At 32.7% G+C, this 25,756-nt stretch overlaps 1 protein-coding gene across 6 annotated transcripts in view; it reads right to left on the bottom strand.

Annotated features, from left to right (window-relative positions):
* Positions 1-25,756, bottom strand: part of METTL15 (methyltransferase like 15) — a 465,972-nt gene that overhangs the window by 309,150 nt on the left and 131,066 nt on the right. For all 6 annotated transcript variants that reach the window (XR_004053697.1, XM_030918505.1, XM_030918506.1 and 3 more), the window contains exon 4: positions 18,731-18,867. Coding sequence is in view for 5 of the 6 variants with exons in the window: in XM_030918505.1 (XP_030774365.1) it covers positions 18,731-18,867 (137 nt within the window). In the remaining variant the exon portion in view is untranslated. The remainder of the gene's footprint in view (positions 1-18,730; positions 18,868-25,756) is intronic.

Genomic DNA, 25,756 nt, shown 5'->3' with positions numbered 1-25,756 from the left:
AGTCATGAGCAACCACGCCCGGTCCTCTGGTTGTTTTTCATAGTAAGTATCACTTTGTTACATACTAGACAACTTACCTATTCTGCTTATTACAAGATCGGCCCTGCTAGAAGTTAACTCCCATGGTGGTAGGTTCTTTGGTTTATTCACTGATTTATCCCAAGCACTGAGAAAAGTGCCTGGCACATTGTAGATGTTCAATAAATATATGCTAAATAAATGAACAAATGACCTTTTTCCTAGAATAAAACAGTACTTCAAGAAAATACGGAGTATATCATTATTTTCAGAAATATATAAGCTCTTTAAAAATACAGCTTTTATTTTCTGACAATCAAATCTTCTTAAATAAGTCCACTTGGCTTTTAAAAAAAAAGTTTGAAACACATCAGACAATTAAAAGGGTTATCCCTTATTCAATTTTTTTATCCATATTTCGCTATTCAAAAAACTTGGCTATCCCCTTTGCCTTTCCTCTATCATCTATGTTTCCCATCTTTTTAAAATTTTCTTAACATCTGATAAGAAATTGGTTAAGACTGAGTCAAGTTAAATGTTGGGAAACCTAGGACAAATTAAAAGATTGCCAATACATCAATGCAGATCAATCATTTAAAAGATTAGGCATATTTTAAAGGAACAAGCACTAAGCTCTCAGGCATAAATTTAAGATTTTAATACTAGTAGAACAAGCTATTTGCTGTATGACTGGATCTCTGTTACTTCACCTCAAAAACTGGTATAGAAATCCTAATCCTACATTTAATCCTAATGATTCTACACAACGAGATGATCAAATGAAATAAATGAATGTGAATGCACATTAGAGATTAAGTTTTGATGAAATTTTGTTAGCTATTGTTATTTCTACAACTATAGTTTCATAGTCTAATCCATATAAAAGACACCTATACTAAAATCCTTGATTATTCAGAAATCTTTGTAGGTTATATAACTGTTACTTAAAGTACATTCTTCTTGTTTAACAAATACTTACGAACAAAGTATAGCTGATCTTTACATGATACTTAACAGTTGAATGAACGAATCAACGTGTTACATAAATTTACTTAGTTTTAATGAAACTGAAGCAGCTCATGAAAAGTCAAGTATTACAGGGCAGCTTTATTTAAAGAATATTTGCAACTGCATCATTTATAATGCAATAGATCGTGGACATCTCTTCTATTTTACTTGCTATGTTTGTTGCTTGATTGATCCCTTTACTTCTTCAACAAATATTTGTTGATACCCTATTATGGCCAGCAACTGTTATAGGTATTAGATCTAAATCAGTAAGGGAAAAATATTCCTACTGTCATGGTAGTTATATTCTAGTTGGGGTAAACAATAAACTAGTAATTATTATTTACAATAAATATGTACTATGTCAAAGGGCGATAATGCTGTAGAACAAAATATAAAGCAAAGGCAAGGAATTACAAAAAACTAGAGTTGACTTCTAAGTTTGATACTTTATAAAGAAAAGTCTGACAGAAGACATTTGAGGAGAGACTTGAAAGAAATAAAGGAATGTGCCACAGAACATCTGGGAAGAGGAAATGGCTTTGAAGTGCAAACATGCTAGGAGTACAAAAACAGAGTAAAAAAACAGGGTGAAAAAACAGTGGTCAACATAGCAGAGGAAAAACATGATCTAATTTGCTTTTAAAAAGGATAACTTGTCCTGAGGCTGAGAGTAGACGATAGAAGTATTTTAATGGCAGAAGCTGGAAGACAAGTCAAAAGACAAAACTCCAATTAGGAGATGATGGTGGCCTGGACCAGGGTGGTAATGCTAAGGTGATACGTAGGGTCAGATTTCATATACACCTTGAAGGCAGAGTTAATGGGATTTCCAACAGAATTGTACTGGCATATAAAAAGGATGAGTATTCCCTTTTATTATTAAAAGAATTTTATTTTGCACATAGAAACACAGAATTGCCCTTACAGATGGGTTGGAATCAGGGCAAAGCATGTTTTCAGGAGAAGATCAAAAGTTTTGTTTAAACATGTTAGATCTGAGATTTCTATTAGCCAGCTAAGTGGAAATGCCAGCTAAGCAGTTGGATGGAAAAGGCTGAAGATAAAAATCTGGAATCATCAACGTGTAGATAGTTCTTAAAGCCCTGAAACTAGGCAAGATTACTGAGGGAACGAGTATAAATAGAAAAGAGGCCTGTAGAATGAGCCCTGAAGAACAACAAATATTAGGGGGAAAGGAGCAGGCACACGTGAAGAGCTTGAGAAGGAACAGTACAGACAGGAAAAAAAAAATCCAAATAAAATCATTTGAAGGAATAGGAAGTAGTCAACTATGGCACATGATGCTAATTGCTTATGTGTTTATCTAAGTTGAGAAATGAGAACTAACCACTGAATTTGGCATTGCGAATATCACTGGAGTCTTTGACAAGAGGAGTTTTGGTAGAGTTGTGGGGTGGGGCAGTTGAAGGCCTTATCTGGGAGAGTCTAAGAAAGAATGGAGGGAGAGGAATTCAAAAAAGTGAATATAGACAACTGATGGCATAATTACAAAGTAGAAGTATTCCTCACCATTCATGTATTTGTACTTGGATGTTAGCTGAGTGACTGATTTCAAATTAATAAAAGCAGGAGAAAAAACTGTTATGGTAACAATAATTAGCATTTATTCAAATAATTATTATTTTATCACTTATACCTCACTCACCATAAGGAAGATGAGGTGACTGAGGCTTGGAGTAACTTGCCCAGGGCCGAGACTTAAGAGGGAAAACAATGTAGTGTTGTATTCCAGAGAGACTTTTATCCTTTAAGCTAAAAAAAAATTAGCCACAGTCTATACATGAGTATTTGGTTTTCCTCACAAAGAAAACAAAAAAAGCGAATGGTTTGCATAAACAAAGAAATGTAATCATTTATACAAGCAAAATTACTTTAAACATATATTTTCCTATTCTGTCTTATAACTACCCTGATTACTTCCAAAGGATTCTACTAGCATTACTATACAAAGTTTTAGTCTTCTTTTAATTATTATCTATGTTATTAAGCAGCACATTGTGTCCTAAAAATTGAGTACAAAGAACTCCTGATTTATAGTGCACTCCATTTTTGGCATTTATATTCACTGCATTTAAGAATACAAATGTACATTTTAAGCCACTCAAAATAAAACTATATTCATGAATGTGATTAGATTGCTAAGGGTATAATTTTAATTAAAAAAAAAAAAGGCAAATTTTGTTGTCCACTTCAATTCCTTGCATATAGGTAGATAACTTTTTGAAATTCCAAGCTAAGACTAACTCTTATTCTATTTTTCTTCGTGATGTGTATGCTGCTATATTAATAAGAGAAAAAAAATGGGTCAAGCCCTGTTAGATATTCAGAGTGTGGGTGGAAATCCTTTGACGAGCTTTCTGGGGGTGCCTATAACATGGGAGTAGCTGTTGAGATTCCAGGAGAAAAAGATAAAATTCTGCCAGTAGCAATATCTCTTACAAATAAACCCTTTCACACTCACTAAAAAGGACGTTAGAAAGGTGCCTGAAATCTAGCAATTAACCAATATCATTGCAAAATTTTAGTGTAGACAATTCTACACTGAGTCTACACATTGCACACAATATGTTCCTTTTAATATACTTGCTGATATGAAAACTGCTATGACACAAAATAAATAAAAGTGTTCATATAAAAAATACTTTTTAAATTATTCCATGAATCCTAATATCTTTATTACATAATAACTTAATATTAGATAGTATACCTTTTTTCTTTCAAAGAAATGATTAATTTTATGTTATATATAGGAGTCTGCATGACAAATATGAATTTTTTTAGATTCAGTGAACACAGACTAGCATTATTCAAAAATAAGTTTATTTATAAAATAGAGTATCTAAGCATCTTTTTTCTAGTGATAATATACATAATTCCCATACAGATTCCCTTGGCACAGGACTGCAAGTGGAAATAGTACTGAAAACTAGTTTCTCCATAGTAAAAGCTAGTAGTAAGGATTTGAGCTCATTAGAAGATATGATATGGTATATCTAATCAGGGTTTATCACTTAACATTTCTACATAAATATTTACTAAGGAAGTGAATCTACAGTTTACTCCACAATTCTCTCTAGAACTTAGTGGATATTTTTAAAGGTTCTATTTACATTGTAAAATGCAAATTAAGATAAAAGCCCATTATATCTAATTTCTATTTTATACATTTGATATAGAAAATGAAAAAAATCATCCATTCATTTATTCATCTAACCATCCATCCATATGATATTGAGCATGTACTATATGCCAGGGACTATACAAAGTTTGAAAGTACAAAGTCTGTTAAGACATAGCAATACTTCAAGGAGCATATAATATGTGGAAATAAACCAAGAGAATGATGAAAAGCTTGGATAAAGGTAGCACAGGGTGTGCCGAGGAACAGAAGAGAAAAATTTTAATCAATGTGGAAATATCTGGGTGATTTTGCAGAGATAATAGTGGTAAGTCTTGAAACATAAGTGGGGTGAGTACTAGGTAAATGAACAGCACATTGACATGAAGAGAGGTATGACAAAACATTGTGAGTTAATATGGAAGTAGTTTAGATTTCAAGGAGGGTATGAGAAGACTGTTGTAAAGTTATAAGAGATGAATCTAAAGAAAAGAAAGGCCATATCCTCAATGGCCTCCTGTGGTAAGCAGAAAAGTTTTACTTTATTATAAAAGTAATGGTGCACCATTGAAAACTGTAAGAATTTTACCATAGGAAAAAAAGCCTGTTTTATAGAAGTATTCCTTGAATAGCTAACTTAACTTGATCAATGATATCTTAATCAGCGTTATCTTATTATTTTATTTGTCCAATGAAATGTTCATAATGTGCCCTATATAATGAGTACTCTTCCTTCTTGTAATTATTTGTTGTAATGGTATTTTATTTAAATAACATAGTTATTCCATGCTATTTAAAGCATATTGTCTTGGTATTTAATGTTTTGGGGTCCTGACACTTATCTTAAATAAATACTTGTTAATTATCTGTCTTTCCTGATAAAGTAAGAAGGCATTATGTTGACCTTTTTATTCAGCTGTAATACCAGAATATGACTTAATATCTGCCCCAAAACAGTGTCTGGAATTGAATTAAATGAGTAACAATGCTAACAGAGAAAATAAGAATGTATATTCCTCAAATAATTTAAATTTGAATTTAGAGTGTGTTTGGTATTTTCCCTGCAAGGAGATTTACTTACCTGATTTCATAGAGGTTTACTTGTCTCTCTATTAGATAATGAGTTCTATCTTGTGGTACAGAGGTGTTATCTTGAGCTTCTGAGCATTCCCCACGCCAAGTCTATTTCCCCATACACAGCAGGCACTAAAATGTACATTGAGCTGTGTATTAAATTTAGATTGTATTCTCTCAGGAAAAAAGGAATAAAATACTAAAGTAGATAATCCAATCCAGCAGCTGTTTGTCTCAGTTTTACTTTAAATATCAGGCAAAAATGGGGGTGTCGAGAACAGGAGGATTATACATGTAATTACAGCAAACTCATTTGATTTAATTAGTTGATGATTTAGAGAAAATACAACTATTGTTTTCATTCTTTTAATAACTCAGAAGCCCAAACATGAAGGGTTCTACTAAAATTTTCTCATATGTAATAAAACATGTCTCTAAATATGTACTATTTACCCAAGATAAAATGAAGTCTTTCTAGGTATAGTCATTCTTGTACTGAACAAGCTGCTATTCTTATCCTGTACCATATGGATATGCTCAAATGACGTAGGCAATAAAAATGGATTATCTCAAGTTTGTGAAGAGGTAATTCATTTTCTCATAGTTATCATAATATAAATATCATTTGCATTTCAAATATACACGTTGACTTTCATGAATCAGTTTTCAAACTTTTAAGCCAAATATTCTAAGAACAAATATATAACAGTACTTAGGAATGGATGCAGAGGTGTTAGTAATAATATATAGGTCTATAGTTAAATTTGTATTTGTCAAAAGAAAAAAAAGAGTTTATTTAAAATAAATACTTACAGATTCTGTCTCCTCATGTCAGTAATAAGCTAAAGAGTCAACAATGAATTTAAATGTACAGGTAATGAAGGTGACTCAAGATTTAGCCTTGCAGAATTTTCAGAAATCCAGCAGCATATGAATATAGAATAGAGTCAAAGAATAGAAGACAGATAAGAAAGAACTTCTGATTGGTTGATGACATTTGTATGATATTAGTTATTTTTATCTAAAGCCAAGAAGTATGGAAAAACCACAATCAATAAAAAGTAAGTCTGGGGTTAAAAGAAGACAATAATACAGCTCAGTGCAGGAGTGTCTGTAACTGTGACAGGCTGTCTCAGTCCATTTAGGGTGCTATAACAAAACATCTTAGACTGGGTAATTTATTGAAACAGAAATTTATTTCTCATAGTTCTAGAGCCTGGGAAGTTCAAGATCAAAATGCCAGCAGATTCAGTGTCTGGTGAGGGCATGTGTTCTGCTTAAAAGGGAGACTCTTGCTGTGTTCTCACATGGCAGAAGGACAAAGCAGCTCCCTGCAATCTTTTATAAGAGCATTAATTCCATTCGTGAGGGTAGAACACTCATAACTTAATCACTTCCCCAAAGACCTCACTTCTTAATACTATTAGGTTTCAACACAGGAATTTGGGGGAGACACCAATATTCAGACCACTGCACAGATACAGCCTTCAGTATTTACACTGACAAGGGAAGAAAGTCTATAACAAAAGGCAGATGCCACAGCACTTTGCAAGGTGAGAGAAGTTGAATGGTGTCCCAAGCCTCAAATCTTAAAACAATTCTATCTGTGCATATTAAGGAACCAAGCAGGTAAAGACAGGAAATAACTGCCAATCATCATCTTGGTGTATGCCAGTGAAACTTTCCAAAATCTTAGCATAATGACAATAATAATTAATGAACTATGTATTATCCTACATGGTAATTCTAACAAAGCAACTATAGCTAATATTTATTAAACAATTTTATGATATACAATCTAATTGCATAAACTTATTTAATCTTCATAACATCCCATAAGGTAGGTATTAATAGTACCTCATTTTAAAGGTATAAAAATACAGGCTTAGAAAGATTAAGTCATTGATCTAAAAATCTAATAGCTAGAAAGAGGCAGAACTAAGACTCTAAATCAAGACTGTTTGATTCTAAAATCTAAACTACTTTCTCACCTGTGGGGATGGACATTTGAAATAAGCCAGATCCAGATGAGTTCAAAAAGGGAGGAACCAGCTAGAAATAAAGTTTCAGATACCTTGTAAGTCTGCAAAGTTTTTGGCAAAAAATTAAAAATTACAAAATAACATATCCAAGCAGGGATATGACATGTGTTATCCAAGTAGGGATATGACATGTGTTAGACATAGATTTTTTCTTCAATGAACATTTAATATACAACATGAACAATATATGTGGAATATAGTCAAATAGCATGGTGGTTTTCAAAAAATTTTGATCAAGACACATAGTCAACAATAAGTTTAACTGCAGTCACATATACACAGAAACTTACAATACATATGTATATGTAGATATGTATACATAAAATTCTTTCATTAGAATTTAACTTAATTTAACTTCATATGATGTACTATGATATTCTTATTCCATTCCATTAAACTCTGATCAGGACCCAACAAAATGGTTTCATGACTCATTAAAAAGATATGCCAGACAGTGTTCTAAGCCTAATCCTATTATTTCTAGGAAGTATGTACTATTATTATCTCCATTTTTAAAGATGAGAAAACTGAGTAGCAGAGTGGTTAAGTAACCTATTCAAAGTTTTATACTGAGTAAACAGCAGAGTTGAAGTTAAAAAAAGCTCAGCAGTCTGGTTCCAGAGTTATATGGAAAAGAAGGAAAAGAGCAGTCAGATACTAAAGTGGGTAAGCCTTGAGGTAGACATGAAAAGGCCTTACTGATTACAAACAAGGGAGGAGATTCTGAGAAAAAGATAATTACCGAAAGTCTTCTGTAAGAATAAAAATACACGCTGGACTTGAGAACACGGTAAGACTGAACTCATTCCTTGTCTCCTTCCTTATACTGGCTAAGTCAGAAGAATGGGAATTCTTGAGGGACTCACAAAATTTAGTGTCATAATATTAACTTCAGTTTCACTTATAAACACAAAACATACTTTTATCTTGGGAAAAAAAATTGTTTCAATTATTTAGAATACCATTAAAACCGGAAGCCAGAGATCATTAAGACAAAGTAGAATTTCTAATAGAATGATCAGGAAACACAAATCTAGGCCCAACTATCCTCAGCTTTCAGATACAGCAGCAATTCCTAGCCTTCTAATTGATCTCACTGAATCCTTTCCAATTTTGCCCTCCTCCTACCCATTCTTCACACAAACAAAAAGACTATTCCTTTGAAAATGCAAATATGATCATGTCAGTTCCCTGTTTCAAAAACTTTGGTGCTTTCCCTTTGTTCTTAAGATGATGTCCAAAATCCCGACCAAAGTCCTGTATAGCCTAGCCCTAACTTACCAATCTGGCCATTCCTCTCCCTTTCTATCATCCATTCACATTACAGTTCTTTCAATATGCCATTCTCAGTTCTGCCAAAGATCTTTGAATATTCTGTTTTCAACACCTCAATTCTCTCTCTTGCCAGATCATCCCTCCCTCCTTCACCTAGCTAACAATCATTGATCTTTCAGGTTCTAACTTGAATTCATATATTTTGGAAGTCTTCCTAGAAGTTCTAAACTAGATTAGATCCTGATATCATATTCCTTAGATCTACTCATTCATAGCCATGATCACAATTTTAATTAAATAACTAGTTGTAAAATTATCTGTTTTCTATCTAATTTCTGCTTACATTGTAAACTCTATGAAGGCATAGCTATAGGTCTTAATCCCTCTGGAACCGTCAGAACTAGCAGATTGCCTGAAAAGTAGTTAGTACAATACATGTTTATGGAATAAACACATATTCCTCAAGCCTTGGGACTATGTTTGGTAGACTAGAGTCAAGTTTTACCTCCTCAAACAAACAGCTTCAGCTTACAAGGCTAACATCTCCTGAGCAAAGGTTATATTTAATAATATTAAATGGGGCAAAATACAATATCCTGTTTTAGTAATGTTTGTGTTACCAAAAATAATGAACAGGTAACAGATCATCATCAATAGTTCAAAATGGTCTAGTTAATTTTTTGCAAGTTGTCTTTTTTCATGCTTGTTTATATTTGTGAAAATTCTTTCACTTTTGACAGTGTATGACAGAACGGACCTCCCATGGTTAGTAAGATTAATAACAACTGTGTCTCATATCTAATCCTAAAAGTCTAAATTTTAGGTTGATAGGGCTGTTTAAGATCATGTATTCTTTTATAAGATTTTTAAACTGGCCTTAGGGTCAAAATGCCTGGGTTTCAGTCTTGACTCTGTTCAACAATGTGACTAAATTGCTTCTTGAATAACATTGTAGTGGTGTAGAAAGAATACAAGCAGCAAACCTGATGCTGAGTTCTAGATTTGCCATTGTTCTGGCTTCCTGTGTAAATATGACTGAAAATTTAAAATGGCGGCTTAAAAGAAAGAGAAGGAAAATGATAAACTTCAAGTGCTAGAAAATAAGACTACACAACTGAGATAATGTGGGTAGTTTAGAATATATTATATCATATGAATAAACAGTTTTATAACTCTCTAATTATATTACTATGTTACCTGGCTTCCCTCTTTTTGCTCCACAGTAATATAATTTGTTTGTTTAATCTTTTCTGAAAACAAAAAAGACAATGGAAGTTCAAATAGTATAAATCACTAAGAGTAGTCTCCAAGGATATGGCAGAATACAGAAAACCTAACTCTTCTTACCAAATGTAAGTTAGAACCCTGATTGAAGGCTGTGGAGCGAGTTAGGAAGAAGGTTAAGAATGTTCTGCTCACACCCATTGCCTCAGAGACACAAGACAGCACCAGAAGGAACCTATTCCTTGATGTATATACTCTGTTCACAAAGAAAACATAGAAATGAAATGATAACAGAAGAAGAAATAAAAATAATTTGGCAGAAAGGAGAAAGTCAACAAATTAAGAAAAGATTTTAAGCAAAGATAACTTCTAATTAGCGGAATTAAAACTTGAACAATATTGACAGTAAAAACCATAAACAACACTATAGAAAATAAAATCCTTAACCCAGAGAATAATCTCAATGAGATTTTGCAGAATACTGCAGTAAAGTGAAAATAGCTGAAAACACTAAGAGATTAAATAAAAGACATGCAGGATAGATAATATATATCTAACCAACAAATAATGAAGGCTCACAAGGCAGAAAGCAGAAATAAGGGTGGAGAGGTCACTAAAACAAAAAGTCATCTTTGTAGACGAAAGACCTGATCCACAGGACAAAAACTGTTCATGGAGTATACAGAAAATTAACTAAAAGTGATGAATCAGTAATATTTCTTAGTACAATTTATAAATATCAAAAATTTTCAAAGAACTATGTCTAATAAGCATCCAGCCTGGGGGTGAAAAGAACAAGTGAGAAACAGACTTCCAAGAAACAAACAAACAAACAAAAAAAACTGGGTTGACCTCAGACTTCTCCACAAAACTACAACCAGAAGAATATGAGTGATATCTATAAAATTCCCCAAATTCTATACTCTATCAAGTTATTGCAAATGTAAGAAGGCATGAAAAACACTGTTTTCTCAGATAAACAAAAGCTCAGATGTACCCTTTCTGCATGTTTACAGAAAAATTATTTAAAGATGTAATCAATTGACTGAGACAGGAACCCACATAAGGAATGCAAAATGGAATTGAAAGTACTATAAAACAGCTAGTAGGCTCATTGAAATACATTAAAATGGCCTAACTATAAAGAATTATTTTAGATAATACAGCCAAAAGTGTAAATGCTAACTAATAGTTATCATAAGAGTAGACATTAATATCTAAATCCCAAGACAGTATTTAAAGAGCCAAGAAGTAGGGTAGCAGAAGAAGAAAAAAAAACAAATAAAGGAGTATTACTTTATCATCTTACATGACAGTGGTTAATCAATAAATATTATTTTAAAAGCATACTTAAAAAAGTATTTAAATACTTTTTATCTTAAAAAATACTAAAGTCAGTGATGAGTAAATTAAAAAAATAAAAGGCATGTCACTAAATCACTAGTGAAGAGGTAAAATCAAATATATATAATGGACATAAGAAATTATAAAAGTTCAATAAAACACAAAAATTAAAAATACAAAAGAAAGTAACAGTGGTGTATCCTGATGTAATTACCCTTTTACAGAAAACATACTCAGATTTGTTTGCCCAAAACACATCGGATATTTGCTGTTTATTAAATTATCAACAATATGAATACAGATAAGAGTATATAAGAATTAGGGTTTTAATAAATTAAGTTACAATTATATGATAAAAATACCCTACAATGAATAAAATCGCGTTTTAAAATAATTTAACTAAAGAGGAATGTGCTGATAATATATAAGTAGAATTCATTTAGCAAAATATATATACATGTGTCATATATGAACATATATGCATAGATAACCAAAGTAATTAGAAGGAAGTATTCCAACCTGTTTACACTGGTGTTAGTTCTATGAATTATTTTAATTTTTTTCTCAGTACTTTCCTGCATTTTATAATTTTAATTTAGAAAAAAATTAACTAAGAAACACAAAATACCAGAATAAGTGGAAAGATACATCAGGCTTCTGGATTGCGATACAGAATAAAGATGTCATTTCTTTATAAGGCAGTTACGCATTTAATACAATTAATCAAAATGGATTTTAAACTTTGCCATGATAGTCTAACATTTTACAAGTACAAAAAGTGAAAGTGCCCAAAAAAAATTCAAACAGGAAGGAGTATACATAATGAAATACTGACGATCAGAAACATGGAATGAAATACACAAAATCACTAATCCAGATTACTTAAAGTGATAGAATTGTGGGTGAGTTTATATTTTTCTATTATAAATTTACCCCAGTACACATAGCTTCTTTTATGAAATGTTGAAAATAACAGCTTATTATATTTTTAGAAACCACTTAAAATTATAGTAAAATGATGGAATGCTTTTTATTTTCTTTATACATATCTATATTCTGTGAACTTAGTATACATAGTATGTATTATTCCTAAATTCAGAAGATAAAAAACTTTGGTTTCTAAAATTGTCTTCCAATATCCATCTTCCACTACATTAAAAAGTCAACCAACACCTCACTGCTCCAATTTAAATGTGTTTCCTCTTATACAGTCTTCAGAGGTAATAGCAAAAAGTTTCAGTCTTCAAACAACAGGTGATCTGACATGTCATCTTTTCTGAAAGAGCTAAAATGGGTTAGCCTAAAACTCAGCCTTCCCATGAATTGCTCAGTTTTCTGTAAAAATGTTAGTTTCTATTTCTGACTTAGTTTTGACAGAGTAAAGGACAAGGGATTTTTTTTAAGAGAAACTTAACTCCTCTTTTAGAATAATAGCAAAATAAATAAAAGAAAAAATTACTATATTTCTTCAAAAGGTGTTTACTTTAAAATGATGAAATGTTTCATTGTGTGCTCTGCTACAGGGTGCAATTACATAAATATTTTTATGAAGATATGTAATCTATCTACCCTTTCAACCAACTATCCATCTATCCATTATTCCCAGAAATACTCCCAAACACAAATGCGTGTTTTTCTCTCTCATGCATACTTTATTTTACTACTATATATGTGGATATGAACAAATTATATATATAGTATTACTCTGAATTTTCTATTTTGCATAAATATGCAGAGATGTCATCATAAAATCTCTGGGTTTTTCTTAATCATTGTTTTCTCTTTCCCTGAACCTCCCTCCATTTTTAATCCTGTCTTTCTCAAGTTCTCCATGATTATATACACACAAGCAATGTATGCATAAAGTTTGTAAGAAATGTAAAAACATGTTTCCTTAGATATTCTTTTACTTAGATGGAATAGATTCTAGGCAGATTATGTGTTTTATATTAAAAGATGTCCACCCAAAATAGATGAAATTATCTTTTTCTGCATATCCTCACTCGCAAAATTATGCTTTTTAGCATATTGCACCATTATTATTTTGATTGCTCTCATTATTGCTACTGAATTAGAGCATCCTTTCACAGTTTAATCTTCTATGAATCACCCTTTTGTATGTTTTGTTGTCTTCTCTCTAGTTTTGTAAGAACTTATCCTATATAATAGATATCAATCTTTTTCCCATCTTCTATATTACTAACATTTATTTTTCAAATTAGCTGTTAGAAATTAGCAAACTATTCTTGCTTTATGTTTTTTAAAATTACATAAACATATTTATAGATTTATGATTTCTAGTCTTAAGAAGTTTCTCACGCCTAGATTGTGTATATAGTCTCTCCAATTTTCTCATAGAACTTGTATATTCAAATTTTCACGAATTTTTTACACCACCTAGAAGTTATTCTTGAATCCAAATTTTAATATCGGTCTATTTTATTTTCCTCAAGTCTGACAGGCATTGTAACAGCATCATTTTTTAATAATGCACCATTTTCTCAATGAATTAAAATATTTTTATTTTAAATTAAATGCCTTTATTTAGCAGTATCAGTTTTTGGATTCTTTCCTCCACTAATGCACTTGCCTATTCTTGTATCAATATTGTATTGATTCATTACAGTGATTTTATAGTGTAATCTTACATCTAATAAGGCAGGTTTCCTCTTACTTTTTAATTCAAAAAACATCTTGTCACTTTTTGCCCCATATAAACGAAGGATCACATCATCCAAATTTAAAAAACAAAGTAATTTACATGTACAATACATGTATATATGAATTTTGGGAGTATTAGCTCTTTTTATTTGTATTCTTTCTGATCTGTCTATCCATCCATGCATTCATGCATCCATCCATCCATCTTGAGAGAGGATCTTGCTCTGTCACCAAGGTTGGAGTGCAATGGCATGGCCAGGGCCCACTGCAATCTCAGCCTCCTGAGTCCCACCACAGCCTCCTGAGTACCTGGGACTACAGGTGCGCACCACCATTTCTCTGTAAGAAACAGTGTCTCACTATGTTGTCAGGATCGGTCTCTTAACTCCTGGGCTCAAGAGATCCACCGACTTTGGCCTCACAAAGTGGTGGAGTTGCAGGCATGATCCTCTTCACTCCATCCTCTTTTTATAATATTAATTCTCTCTACCTCAAATATGTCTTCCCTTTTGTTCAACTCTTCTTGCATGCCCTTCAAAAAATTATAGTTTTCTTTCACTTGGAAGTGTGCTTTTTGTTAAATTTATTTCTAAATATTTTATATAATTTTAGGTGCTTTTGTGAATAGAATATTTTTTTCCCATTTCCCTTTCTAGGTACTGCGGGGGCTCAGAAAGCAATAGCCCCAAGTGAAAGCCTAAGAAGCAGCCTTAGAAGCAAAGTTACCTTCTGACCACCTCTTTCCCTCCTGTCTCTCATTCTCTTCAGAGACAAGCCACACTAGAATCCTTCTTCCCCAGCGTGGGTCATAGAAACCAGATTCCCTTTCCTCCAAAGCCAGATTTAAAGCATAAAATATTACTCTAACTTCCTCCATAGAAACCTTTTTTCTCCAAAGCCAGCTTCAAAGCCTAAAATACTATTTTAACTTCCCCCACTTCTTTCTGTGTAATAGAATAGATGACCATAAAGAAATTAAGACCCTCATTCCACAGGGGTCTTACCTTCATACCCAGGAGAAAGGAATGATGCATAGAGAGACCTTATTGAGTTCCCCCAACTCAGTCAGTTAGTGTTAGACCATATATCCTTTTTTGTCCAATCATAGTTCTACATGCTCTCCATACTTTATTTAATTTAAGCATAAAAAATGGATAGTTCTCGCTATATCTTTGCATCTTCTTTCTGAAGGATCTTGAGCCATGTAAAACTATGATCAAATAAATTTGTTATTCTTTTCTCTTGTCAACCTCTCTTTGTTATAGGGGTCTCAGCTGTGACCCTTATAATAGAAAGGAAAGGGCTGACTTCCTTGTTGTCCCTAGAGTTCTTCTATTCTGAATAGAGTTTTAAATTTTTAGCTAAACATCATCTTATTAATTTTATAAGTATTTGGGGTTTTTAACTATTCAGTAAATCATTATAAGAAGAATATTCTAATTAGAATTTGTCAGATCTTGAAAAAAATTGAGAAATATTATTTATAGAAGTTAAATCCTATTTACATCCTAATTTTGTCTTAAATAGTTATAGTACTTCACATTTTAGGAAAATACTGCTTGTCCTTGATTGAGAATATTTTACATTTAAGTAGTTTCCTTAAATGAAATTTTATTAAGAATAACTAGTTGATTATTGTCATGCTTATCAACCTGTCATTGATTAACTACCTGACATGGAACATCCCATCTTCATGAAATAAACTTCATTAGGCCACAGGTATCACTATTTTAATTAAATGAAAGGTGAATTAGATATACTAGTATTTCCTTTTCAATTTTTGTATTTCTATACTTCAGCAAACTTAGACATTTTTCCTTTTTATACTATCTCGATCAAGATTTGGTATTAGGCCAGGCATGGTGGCTCATGCCTATAATCCCAGTCCTTTGGGAGGCTGAGGTGGGGTGATCACTTGAGCTCAGGAGTTCAAGACCAGCCTGGGCAACATAGGGAGACGTCATCTCTACTAAAAATAAAAAATTAGACAAGTGCATACCTGTAGTCTCAGCTACTTGAGAGGCTGAGGCAGAAGGGTCAGGAAGCAGAGGCTGCAGTAAGCTATGATGGCATCACTGCACTCCAGCCTGGGCAAAACAGTGAAAACTTATCTCCAATTAAAAAAAAAAGATGGGTATTAAAATTATGCTAGATTCATAATATTAACTGAAATAATTTTCCAAATTTACCATGGTCAGGATTAGTGTAAAAGGCATTGCTATTTCCTTTTTTTTAAGAATTAAATGGCCGGGCGCGGTGGCTCAAGCCTGTAATCCCAGCACTTTGGGAGGCCGAGACGGGCGGATCACGAGGTCAGGAGATCGAGACCATCCTGGCTAACACGGTGAAACCCCGTCTCTACTAAAAAAAAATACAAAAAACTAGCCGGGCGAGGTGGCGGGCGCCTGTAGTCCCAGCTACTCGGGAGGCTGAGGCAGGAGAATGGCGTAAACCCGGGAGGCGGAGCTTGCAGTGAGCTGAGATCCGGCCACTGTACCCCAGCCTGGGAGACAGAGCGAGACTCCGTCTCAAAAAAAAAAAAATAAAAAAATAAAAAAAATAAAAAAAAAATAAAAAAAAAAAAAAAGAATTAAATAACTGCAAATCAAGTTTTAATAATTTATATTTTGTTAGGATATCATTCATTTCATCTAGGTTTTGCAAGTTACCAGAGAGTTGCAGTTTTATTATCTTATGATGAACTTATCTTGTGTCTATGGTTGGTCTTCCTTCTCAATGTTAATCACACATTTTAGCTCTAGAAATCAGGCTCAAAAGTGATTTTGCTATTTTCAAAGACTGATGTCTTGAGATTTCTTTATCCTTTCAATTTTTTTCTTCTTTTTTTTTGTTTATAGTTTCCTTGATTCTAGCTTTTATCTGTATTAATTCCTTCTTCTCGGCTTACTCTAATCTGCTTCCTTTTTCTTATCTAATTTATTTTGTTTGACAAAAAAATCATTTTGTCAATGAAGTAAAAAAAGTCTCAAGATTTGAGCCAAAGCAGTAATATTTAATAAAATGAGATTGTGAGGCTAGGGATTAGAATACATGTCCCAGGTCTGTCCCCATAAAGTCACTTATGCCTTCTAGCAAATCACTTCATCTCTCTGGCTAATAGTTTCCACGTCTATAAACTGAAAAGAATATACAGCCTGATAGTTCCTGTTAGGTATAAAATTTACACATGGTAAAATTTATAAACTTTAAGCTACATTTGAGAAAGTGGGGTGTTTAAAGGAATAAGAGCCATTGAAATCACTGGATTGGGAATCATTGTCTTAAGAAACAACAATATCTTAGGAAAATTCAGTTTTTCTATGACAGTAAAATATGACTGGCCCTCTTTATCTGTGGATCCCACATCAATTGATTCAACTAACTGCAGATCATAAAAAAAGGGAGGTGCGTCTGTACTGAACATGTACAAAACTTTTTTCCTTGTCATTATTCCCTAAACAGTAAAGCATAACAACTGTTTAAACAGTATTTACTTTGTATTAGGTAAGTAACTTAGAGATGATTATATAGGAGGATGTGTGTAGGTTATATGCAAATACTGCACCATTTTATATAAGGGAATTGAGCATCCATGGATTTTGGTATCCACTTCTCCTCAGGTACAAAGGGACTGCTGTATAAAAGAGGTCTATACTTCATGCATGTTCACATCATAACCAAGTGAACTCATACAATGTTTCACAAATACGAATGCTCTAATAAAACATCTTACTAAATACGAATGCTCTAATAAAACATCTAAGTTACACTGCAGAAGACAGATAGATTTAAAATATTAAAAATTAGTACCACGTCATTAAACCACATCTTCATATTATTCTTGGAAGAAATGAAATAATCTGGGGTCAAATGGTAGGCTTCAGGGACTCCATAAATTCTGTGATCTTGCAAACAAAAGCTTATGTGTATTTATTTATAGTTTTATGGGGAGAGTTAATCACATTCATTAGATTTGCAAAGAGTTTGGGACCAGAAAGAGACTGTAAATACTATTCTAGATGACGAATTAAACTTTCTATTCTTAGTGTCTGATTAAACTTTTCCATGGTCATACTTTTGGAACTTCACCAAAGAGATCATTTTGTTGTTGAATAGCTACAACTAGTAAAAACTCTAGTCCACATCAAGTCAAAACTTCAACTTTTGATGTGAACTATAGTTCACATCAAGTCAAAATTACCTCTCAAATTCCCATCTATTTTCTTGACTCCAGTCTCTGATGAATGACAGAATAAAACAATTTCCCATTCCTGAAAACAGTTCTTTATGTATTTGGAGTGACCCATCTTAGCTCCAAGATATTTTTCTCTAAAATGATGACTTTAAACAACAAATCATGTAAACTCTACTCCCTAATTCAAAATGTTTCTTGAAAGGCAGATGGTTTTACCACTCATTCATGTAATATTTTATATTTTTAAAAAGTTCTTTAGTTATAAATCACTTTTTCTGATAGAAGGATGGATCACTCTAGATTTGTGAATTTCAGAAAATTCAGAGGAAACAAGTATATTATGTTGATATATATGTCCCCATGAGTTCTATAGAATTCTCACATACTTATTTACTCTGCTAAATTCTTACAAATAAACTCATAAAAATGTTTAAAAATTATTTTTTGACTATGAGTTATTGTCAAAATATTATTTGTGGATGGATTCCAAAACATTTTCAATCCTGTAAGTGGAAGACATTTTTGTATTTCTTTTTATGGTTTCAGAAAGGATAACTGAAAAATAACATTACTTTAAGTGGCACTAAAAATATCACTTACATTAATTATTTTTGGAGGAAAAAATTGAGAAAATATTTAATGGAGTAAAATATAGCCCATGCAAAGCAGAACAAACTCCAAAGTGGTAAGCCAAGCTCTGTAAAACTAAGAACCAAAATCAAATAAATATGCAACGGTATTACTTACGGATACAACTCTGAAAGATGTTCAGCTAATGCATAAGCTGTAGGGTCTCTGTCCAAGGCATACAAAACAATATCTGACTCCTTCTGTAGAATGGCTTTTGTGTGCCCTCCCGAACCAAATGTCATATCTAGAAAAATCTAGCAAACACAGAAAAAGAAAATTATAACTTAGCATAAACAAAACTTATTCTTGACAACTATCTCAATTTCTAGAAGCACACAATGATTTTCAGAGTTGACAGTAAATAGGAAAATAATTACAATGGTTTTGCCTATGGTTCAATTTGTTATATGTGAGATCTGGCTCAATTATGAGTGATCAGTCTAAAAGAACTGATCAGACTAACAGTAAAATAACCTCTGACACAGACTGGCTAATTCAAGACAAATTTATATTTCTCTCTATAAGGTCAAACTGGTCACACTGTTGTGCCCCCAGCTCTTTAACACTTTCCAGCATCCAGCTGGTAATAACATTTTCAATAGTTTCTCATTTGGAGATGGCTTACAATTAGTGTGGCTCATTTTATCTCAATTTCTCTTAACGCTTTCTATGAAAATGATACTCAAGAAGAGAAAAGACAGAGAGATAGAGAGAATAAACATCCATAATAATAAATAGGCACAGGACAAATCAGATAAAATCTTGAAAACTGACAAACTTACAGATTATATCTGTAATAACAAAATAACAAATATGAACTGAGAAGAAAAAAAAGCTTTTCAAGTCAAAACACGTAGGGTAAATTCTAGGTTTGACATGAAGTATTTATGTCTTTGGGATAGTTACTTAAAGCCGCAAAATTTCAGTGTCTTTAGCATTTAAAAAAAAAAATGAAGAAGAAAAGAAGATACTATTACCACCTGCCTAATTGGTAAGGTAACATATCATTTTTTGTGTAAATCAAACACTTTTAAGAGTGAAACATTTGCCAGTAATAATTTTGCCAGGACAACAGGATAGGATGTACTTGAGTACATATCACTCAATGCTTGGCTCATTCCAGATATACAGTATGGTTAATTGAATCTGAATCTATTTCTTGGCTATTTGGCCACACTCTAAAGAGAAAAGTCACATCACAGTTGAGCAAGAAACCAGACCTGGATCATAAGAAATACATGTGTGTACTAGTTAGTTGATTGTGACTAGTTTGCAAGTCCAGACATTCTCCACATATTCCCTTCAAGTTATGCTCTTAGTTTAATGGGACCTTTCAGTAAACTTCATTGGTGTTATGAAAATAAAAAAAATTACTCTAATAATATTGACTACAATGACAAATAACACAAGTCTATTGGCTAGATTTAAAAATACCTAAACATACAATTTTCTTAAAGTTCATGTGCATAGTACGTAAGAAGGGAAATTCCTGCCATGGATTTGAATATATTTCCCTGCTCTGAATGTTTCCACTTATTTCAGGGACAGTGATCGGAAACTGGGCACACAATTATGCTTTGATTTTTTGGCATCTATCTACCATGCTGAGTCCCATCCTCTGATCATGTCCTCATAAAAGTTAGCCTGCTATTGAAAGAATAACATAGAGGAAATCTTCTGATCAAAATTTTGGAGGATGGACATAAAATAGAAAAAGATGTAAATGTGGTAAAAATGTACAAGCATTGCTTTTTAACACAAATGTTTTAGTGTGACTTAACTTTGTACTTCTATCACTGTCACCATAAAAGGCATGGCTAAATATATTTTTCACCATTTTAAACAATATCTTTTTATTTTTAGAAACACTTAAATCTCAAGATCAAATAATTTCCTTTGCCAGTAACTTATTTTATACATCTATGAATTGGTAAAAATCTTCCACTATACATTATATCAATTTAAAAATTTTAAGAAGTTCAACATAATTTAACCGAAGAATTTTTTCCCAGGCAAAATCATAAACTACTTCCTTGTCATGGTATTAATACCAAGCCTTGCTATAACTCTGGATTTAAACTAAAAGTAGATTAAATAAAACAATTTAGATATGATTACCCTTATTCCAAGACAAGAAAGTCCCAATCAGTATTTAAAGAAAAATCATCATCATTAGCAATATTCTGAAAAATGTGAGAGACTATAATTTACATGATTATTTTTAATATATCATGATTATGCCCTTGTAGATGTACTGACAATCAAGAAAGTTTCCACAGGGGGAAAAAAAAATCTGTTACTACTAGTCAAGTGTAACACAGAAAGCAAAAAGCAGCAGACAAATGGAATTTATGAAACTAGAGGTGAAACCCACCATATGTCCTGAGTTAATATGTGATTGGAGCCATCAACTCTCACTTTTACAATTCTAGTATTCATTGTTCATCACATGTAATAGTGACATCTAGGCCTCATGAGCCAACCAGCACTACAGTTGAAAAGGGAGCCAATTAGTTTTCACCTTCCTCTAGGTCACTAACATAAGACCACAGTTTAAAATCTGTATGAGTTGCAAATAAAAAAAGCAACTGGTCAATTTTTGTGGTTAACAAAGAAATGCACAAGAACAAATAAATCTGAATGTTTCAAAGTAACCCTTCTATGGATCTCATCTATACATATATTTCAAATGTATATTTTGTGCTCCAAACATACATGGAACTCCTTCGTTGAAATTACCTGATATAATTTATCCATAAAACAAAACTCACATTGTAATATTAAGTTTATTCTGATTATTTAACTGACAACCTGTATAACCCTAAACAAATCCCTTGAATTCTTTAAGTCTCAATTGTTTCATCTAAGAATAAATGGGAATAAAAGGTACCCCTGTTTATCTCACAGAGATTTATAAAGATTACCTTATGTCATCATTACAATCACGAAGATGTCATTAGATGTTATATATACATTTCACAAACTAAGACTGCACTAAACTAGTAAGTGGCAAATGCAGGAATTGAATAAAGATGGGCTTAAAACTTGTGTTCTTTCACACACCTCTCTGTCTTATTAAGTCATGAAGTCTGTATCTGCATACTGCTTTACGGTTTACCAAGCATCGATGTTTTCCTACTCCACTGAAAAATGCTCCATGAGGGAATTAGACAACTGGCATTATATCCATTTTTACAAAAAAAAAAAAAAAAAAAAAAAAAAAAAAAAAGGAAAACTCAGATGCAGAGAGAAAATGTGATTTGATTAAGATCCTATTACTAGTAAGTGAGAGGAAGGGAACTCTAAACTAGGTCTCGCCAACACTAAATTAATTCTCTGTTCTTTCTGAAGAGAGAAAGAGGAAGAAAAGGCAAAAGTGAAAGAAAGAACAAAAAATGTAAGACATGATTGGGGTTCAGAATCAAAATGAAAGCGAATTAAAGTAAAAAAAATTACAAACCAGCATTTGAGGAAAATGATTCCTGATTTCTACAATCCTCCAACTTTACCTCCAACTTAATATGGCAGCATCAGTGTAAAACAGTAGGTGCTAAGTAATGTGATATGAATAAAGGAGTTCAGTCTCCCAAGGTAACTATGTTAAAGGTAACAATTTTCATTTGTGCATTTGAGTCTAGAAACATTCTTCAAAATATAAGACTCATTACCACAGGACCATATAAAGTAGTTATAATTCAGCTCAAGATGTCCAAGATTTTTAGAGTCATTTAACATCAATGTATTCCTAATATTGCCAATTGATTCATTAATGAATAGATCTCTCCTAGAACACAATTAATGATCTCTTATTAATTTTATTATTTAACTCTTTTGCACCATGTTTTTACTTGCTGATCACTCTCCTTTACATTTGAAATAAGAAAACAAATAGGCTAGTTATTTTTAATCACATGCAACTAAATGTCATTTTATCCCAAATATGGACAGACACAGACCCCATATTTCACAGGTCAAAGGGACATAACAGACTATTCCACCCCCACCTTTTACTTATGAGGAAACCAAGGCCTGGGGAGGTTACCTGGTAGCTAGCTGGGGCAAAGCTAATAGTAAAATGTAGATCCTATGTCCTTTCTACATCATCTCCTAAAACTTACCCACTGAAATTATATAATCACATTGAAATATAAACAATTGTTTCTTCGAAAAGTTTTCTCTTTCTTAATATGAAGATACATAGGTAAACATTGTTCCTATACAATGATTCTTCCAATACAGTTAAAAACAACCAGTGTTCTACCAATCTAATTTTTTAAGTCTTTTAATTCAAACCTGCTAATTAAGTCTCCAAGAAAGATAATTATTTTGTATATGGTTTGGTATAAATGTCCACCTATTATCTGTAACAGTTACTGATGAAGACTGACTTACTGACAGGTTACAGATTCCAATTTGATTTTGAAATTTAAAAATGATTTTTAAAATCATAGACTCATAGGTGGTTAGAGCAATCAGGACCCATGGAAATAATGCACGTTTAATTCCTTTACTGTACATACTGTTCCACCTTTCTAAAGAATACATAGCTCTATAGTTTCATATCTCTCAAATTTGATATCCTTTAAGACTCATCTCAGACTCCTCTCTGGAGTTGGAGATTGACAGAAATCAAGGCATTTGCCCAAGATCATCCTGCAGAGACTAGATAATTATTTATTTTTTTCAATCCAATCATTCTAATCATTGAAATTTTCACACTGGAACAATACTGTCAAAAATGAACATGAAAACATTTTTAGCCATAAACAGTATGAGGGCAGATCTTCCAATTTCATTTTCCTAATGTTGATTAGTCATTTTCAATCTGTGGAAGATTTTTAATAGTAAGTTCCCATCTTAATTTGGAAACAATATGGCCTGACTTCACTTTAAAACTTCATCCTATGAATATTTTCTGGCAATTGCTAATTTTGAATTTTTAGAATTAAAGTGCTTTTGTAAAAATTTCACTTAAACTTCACCTATTTGCAACTAGTTTCATTTTGGAGTACTGAAATGTGAGAAGCGCATGCTTAACTGTATGGATTTTTCTTTTCAGAAGGTAATTAAAAATGTTGGGCATTAATTAATCATCTGTATATTTATTGAGCATTCAGTATAGAAGAGACATAACAGGTAGATATTACATTATAGGCCTTCCAGTCTTGTGAGGGACTTTAGACATGGAAACAAACAGCTATAAGCCTAGTTAAAAAAAAAAAAAAAAAAAATCAGCAATATAAGAAAGCTATACATAACATTCCATAAGGAGTCAAAAACCAGAAATTTATTCCAGTCAGTGGCAAGATGGACTAAACTGGAGGAGGGTACAATTCAACTGATCTTTGAATGCTAAGCAGAACTCACAGTTCATCCTGTCTTCTCATTCTCACATATACTCCAAACCCAACTGGTTACCAAATCCTGTTGATTTTACCAGATCTTGAATATTTGCACCCCCAGTTTAATTTAGGCCCCCATATTCCCATGCTTTACTATTGAAATAGGCCCACAATTCATACCAATTCCTCTAATTTCACTTCTAATTTTTCTTACTACACTGTTAACAGGCTATCCTATCTTACATAAAATTTTAGCATGTCACATCTGCATTTAAATCCCCTCAATGGCTGTCCAAAGCTACAGGATAGAGTCTAAACTTCTAGGCATAATGGGTAATATTCTTCATATTCTAGCCTTTGCATTTCTTTCCAATATCATGTCCCACTACTCTCAAAAATGAATTTTACAACATATTTTCTAGCCCTACAGAATATGTGAAATTGTCAAACATGCCAAGATGTCTCATGTCTTCTCTCCCTTTTTTGCTTTGTCCCATCTTTGTCAAATTTTATTCCCAAACAATTATGACAGTCCTAATATATCCACAGCATTTTTCTAAAAACTAGAAATACAACAGTGGGCCAAAGTAGATATGGTCTCTGGTCTCATAGTGATCCCCCAGAAATACAAACTACCATCAGAGAATACTATAAACATCTCTATGCAAATAAACTAGAAAATGTAGAAGAAATGGATAAATTCCGGGACACACACACACACCCTCCCAAGACTAAACCAGGAAGAAGTCAAGTCCCTGAACAAACCAACTGCCTCTGAAATTGAGGCAGTAATTAATAGCCTACCAACCAAAAGAAGCCCAAGACCAGATGGGTTCACAGTCAAACTCTACCAGAGGTATAAAGAGGAGCTGGTACCATTCCTTCTGAAACTATTATAAACAATTGAAAAGTTGGGACTCCTCCCTAACTCATTTTATGAAGCCAGCATCATCCCTGATATCAAAACAGGGCAGAGAAAAGAAAACTTCAGGCCAATATCCCTGATGAACATCGACGATAAGATCCTCAATAAAATACTGGCAAACCGAATCCAGCAGCACATCAAAAAACTTGTCCACCACGATCAAGTTGGCTTCATCCCTGGGATGCAAGGTTGGTTCAACATAATCCATCACATAAACAGAACTAGTGACAAAAACCACATGATTATCTCAATAGATGCAGAAAAGGCCTGTGATAAAATTCAACATCCTTCATGTTAAAAACTCTCAATAAAATGTATTAATAGAACATATCTCAAAATAATAACAGCTATTTATGACAAACCCACAGTAAACATCATATTGAATAGGCAAAAGCTGGAAGCATTCCCTTTGAAAACCAGTACAAGACAACAAGATAAGGATGCCCTCTCTCACCACTCCTATTCAACATTGCATTGGAAGTTCTGCAGGGCAATCAGGCAAGAGAAAGAAATAAAGGGAATTCAAGTAGGAAGAGAGAAAGTCAATTTGTCTCTGTTTGAAGATGACATGATTTTATATTTAGAAAACCCCATCATCCCAGCACCAAAACTCAAGCTGATAAGCAACTTCAGCAAAGTATGAGGATAGGATACAAAATCAATGTGCAAAAATCACAAGCATTCCTTTACACCAACAACAGACAATCAGACAGCCAAATCATGAATGAACTCCCATTCACAATCATTACAAAGAGAATAAAATACCTAGGAATACAGATAAAAATAATTTCTTACGGACAAAACAATATTTAACTGCTCACAATATTACATGGCTGGTAGGGTGTGAGAAAATAGGGAAGACCTGAAGGCTTCCAC

This window comes from Rhinopithecus roxellana, chromosome 15 (genome assembly GCF_007565055.1).
Source record: "Rhinopithecus roxellana isolate Shanxi Qingling chromosome 15, ASM756505v1, whole genome shotgun sequence".
NCBI classification, from domain to species: Eukaryota; Metazoa; Chordata; class Mammalia; order Primates; family Cercopithecidae; genus Rhinopithecus; species Rhinopithecus roxellana.
Note: the sequence above shows the minus strand (reverse complement) of the source record. Positions and strands in the feature narration are given on the sequence as shown.